The sequence below is a fragment of the Ceratina calcarata genome, unplaced genomic scaffold, assembly GCF_001652005.2.
Source record: "Ceratina calcarata isolate Rehan_Ccalc_2016 unplaced genomic scaffold, ASM165200v1 scaffold590.2, whole genome shotgun sequence".
NCBI classification, from domain to species: Eukaryota; Metazoa; Arthropoda; class Insecta; order Hymenoptera; family Apidae; genus Ceratina; species Ceratina calcarata.
The window spans coordinates 5060-8024 of record NW_017177133.1 but is presented as its reverse complement, the minus strand read 5'-3'; the positions used below and the strand labels follow the sequence as shown (position 1 = coordinate 8024).

At 34.3% G+C, this 2965-nt stretch overlaps 2 protein-coding genes across 3 annotated transcripts in view; one reads left to right on the top strand and one right to left on the bottom strand.

Annotated features, from left to right (window-relative positions):
* Positions 1 to 1184, top strand: part of 7B2 (Secretogranin_V domain-containing protein 7B2) — a 2894-nt gene extending 1710 nt beyond the window's left edge. Inside the window, exons 4-5 of the mRNA XM_018032874.1 lie at positions 112 to 299; positions 387 to 1184. Of these exons, the coding sequence (XP_017888363.1) occupies positions 112 to 299; positions 387 to 455 (257 nt within the window). The 3' untranslated portion in view covers positions 456 to 1184. The remainder of the gene's footprint in view (positions 1 to 111; positions 300 to 386) is intronic.
* A 102-nt stretch (positions 1185 to 1286) lies between these two features.
* On the bottom strand, positions 1287 to 2782 carry LOC108629914 (TATA-box-binding protein-like). 2 transcript variants are annotated; one of them, XM_026817669.1, is made up of 6 exons: positions 2715 to 2782; positions 2534 to 2648; positions 2353 to 2459; positions 1951 to 2194; positions 1679 to 1877; positions 1287 to 1611 (listed from the first exon to the last, which is right to left on the bottom strand). In XM_026817669.1, the coding sequence occupies exons 2-6, from the start codon at positions 2630 to 2632 to the stop codon at positions 1535 to 1537; spliced, it is 726 nt and encodes a 241-aa protein (XP_026673470.1). In that variant the 5' UTR covers positions 2633 to 2648; positions 2715 to 2782; the 3' UTR covers positions 1287 to 1534. The 2 variants fall into 2 exon arrangements, with proteins under 2 accessions (XP_026673470.1, XP_026673471.1); XM_026817670.1 differs by having other exon boundaries at positions 2719 to 2781.
* Between the last annotated feature and the right edge of the window lie 183 nt (positions 2783 to 2965).

The following is a 2965-nucleotide window of genomic DNA, read 5'->3' as shown; positions in this document are numbered from 1 at the left end:
TAATTTAATTTAAATTCATGCAAGATTGGCTTGAACGCAGATATAAAATTGACCTAAATCGGCAATATGAGAATGTTACAACGTTTTAAATGAAACTGATATTTATTGCAGGTGAAAATAATTGCATCATAGATTTCGAGAATACGGCATCGTTTAGCAGAGATTATCAAAACGCCCAGGACTGTATGTGTGATAAAGAACATATGTTAGACTGTTCGGAATCCACAAATAGGAATAGTCTGCCAAGCATGCATATTCCGAATTCCAATTTCAATCAAATTGTTGATCAATTCCAAGCTGTAAGATGAATCTAATGAAATCTTCGAGCATATACTACTAGAAGTATCTTCCCCTTTGTAATGTCTGTTATAACTGTATTATTTCAGAATGATAATCCGTTCTTCCAAGGCGAGAAGCTGCCGATAGCGGCGAAGAAAGGCCTCAACGTGTACTAAAAACATGATCGGAAGATATATACATATCTATGTAAAAGAAGGACAAGCATTAATTGAAATCCATGCTCTAGTAGCATGTAATCCTGTAAAGAGACCGCATAAATGGCAGACGAACTCATAACAGGGAAAAAAGATTTAAATAATCTGAGAGACCTGGTGCTAGACATGTTTTAACATGGTACGTATCACTAATAAAATCAGTGTGCTTATATTAAACTATTAAATACTTTATAAATATCTTACGTCACATTTTTTTAAGAATACTTAGGTATTCTGTTATGAAGGATCAAGTGTAAAATTTTAACAGTTGTATTAATTATTGCACTAAAATATTTTATTGTTTAATACGTTATTGCTGCGTCGTAAAATGCTAAGTACATGCATATTAACAGGGAATGGTTTATCGAACTTTTATGTATACATAGAACTTATTTTCCCCTGATAACGTAGGTATGAATTACATGTGGAATGATAAGATTTTTATAGATCTGTTGCGTTTATCGATTATACACATTTTGTTTTTATAGCGATAGAGTATCAACCTTAATTTTTATTATGTACGAACCAGTATTTTCTTGACCAAGAATGTTGTCAACTGATATACTGTATTTATTACTCGCATACAAAAAATGGATATATTGTGATCAATGTAATAACCATCACTATTTTTGTTATGTAGACATCAGTATTTTATTGTGCAGAAATATATATATACATGTTTTAAAACGATACATCGTATTTATTTCGTTAGGTATAAAATCTGTTTGTCGAAGGACGCCAGGGCATCCCGAAGGCAAGTTTGAGTCTGAAATACTACAGGGTGTGCCAGAATGTAAGACTTTCCTCTAAAGGTGTGATGAAACATGAAATTCTAATTCAAGTTCCTCTTCCCCTTAATATAATGGATTATTTGTGTACAAATCTTATTGTAATCGTCAGACATAAGATGAATTATTATACAAAATTCATTTTTATTAATAAATAATATTCGCTAACTACTTGATAAATTATACCAAGGCAATCGTTGATGACTTCATCTGCTTTTGTATAAATCGTACGTTATAGTAAAAAAAGTACTTTCATTGTTTTTTAAAACTTTTCAGGATTGGATATATATTGTTCAATGCATCTTGAAGTTCAGTTCGATTTTTTGCTCCTAAAATATCATTATGATCGTTTACGAAAGTAATTAAATAATCAACAATTTGTCAAGTGATTCCCACCTGTTAACACGATCTTTCCATTTACGAATATGAGTAATACTACTCTTGGTGACACCATTCTGTATATAAGACCTGGGTAGAGTTCAGGTTCATAACTAGAGAATTGCCCATGAATATGATTCAAGTTTTCCAATTTAATTGGAAACTTCAGGTCACACGTGGCAACTATGTTTTGTACTTTAAAATTATAAAATCTAGCCTATAATACAACAGGCAAAAGAAATGCACACATACTTATATCAAATTATCACATATGGAATAATAAAACGTACTGGAAATCCGAGTTTCTGAATTATTCGTGCAAACTTTCTCGTTGCTAAATATGAATCTTCCTCGCACCTTGCACCAGTACAAACCACCTTCCCTGAGCGGAAAATCAATGCAGTGGCTCTAGGATTTCTGATTCTCATAATCAGACCAGTAAATCTTGCAGGATTATATTCAGAATTTCTTGTTTTTGTATTAATCTGCATCAAAGGTAATTCTACACCTAAATTAACAGTTGAAACAACATTCCTGAAACAGAAAGAAATGTACCCTATTACATCAAAATTGCCTTTAAATTTAAATCATCGTAAATTTGTAAAAGCAATAATTTTATCTCCTCCTTGTACAATTTCATTTAAAAATAGTTATTATTATGAAAACAAGAAATAATTATTAGTCTCACTCACTGTAAACATGGTTCTATAACTTCTTTTGTACTGTTAACCGGGGTCATCGGTGCTAGCATTGACTGTGGATTAACATTTTGCGATATACTCGGTCGCGGGATGTTTGTCTGTAATACAAAAATAAAGAGAAAACGAAGAATGCAGAAGCCTGTACTGCGAGAGAACATATTCTTCGGTTTACCGTCTGTGGCGGACCCATGGAGCCAATCTCACCAGCATTTTTCGCCGGATTACCCAGTAACCTCTTCAATTCGTTATCTTCTTGTACTAACGCAGTCATTTTAATATATCCTGTCCTACAAGTAATCACAAAATCCTTTCTGTCAGATACCCCACCAACCAAGAACCATTTTGAACACTACCAACAAATGTAACAAATCCAGTGAGCTATGTCACTTCCATGAGTTCCATGGTGCCACTTGGTGTTGGTGCCCAGTGCCCAGCGTTCGTATAATTTGTCCCGCACGGCTCGCTTCCCCTCTTTTTCGCCCGTATTTCGATTTCCACTACTATTCTCCTCATACGCCTTCGTTGACCATGCCTAGCATACCCCCATCAAGTACCAGTCTCCATCATGGTCGCGTCGTCCCCACTTTCCGGCCGAGGGACAAAT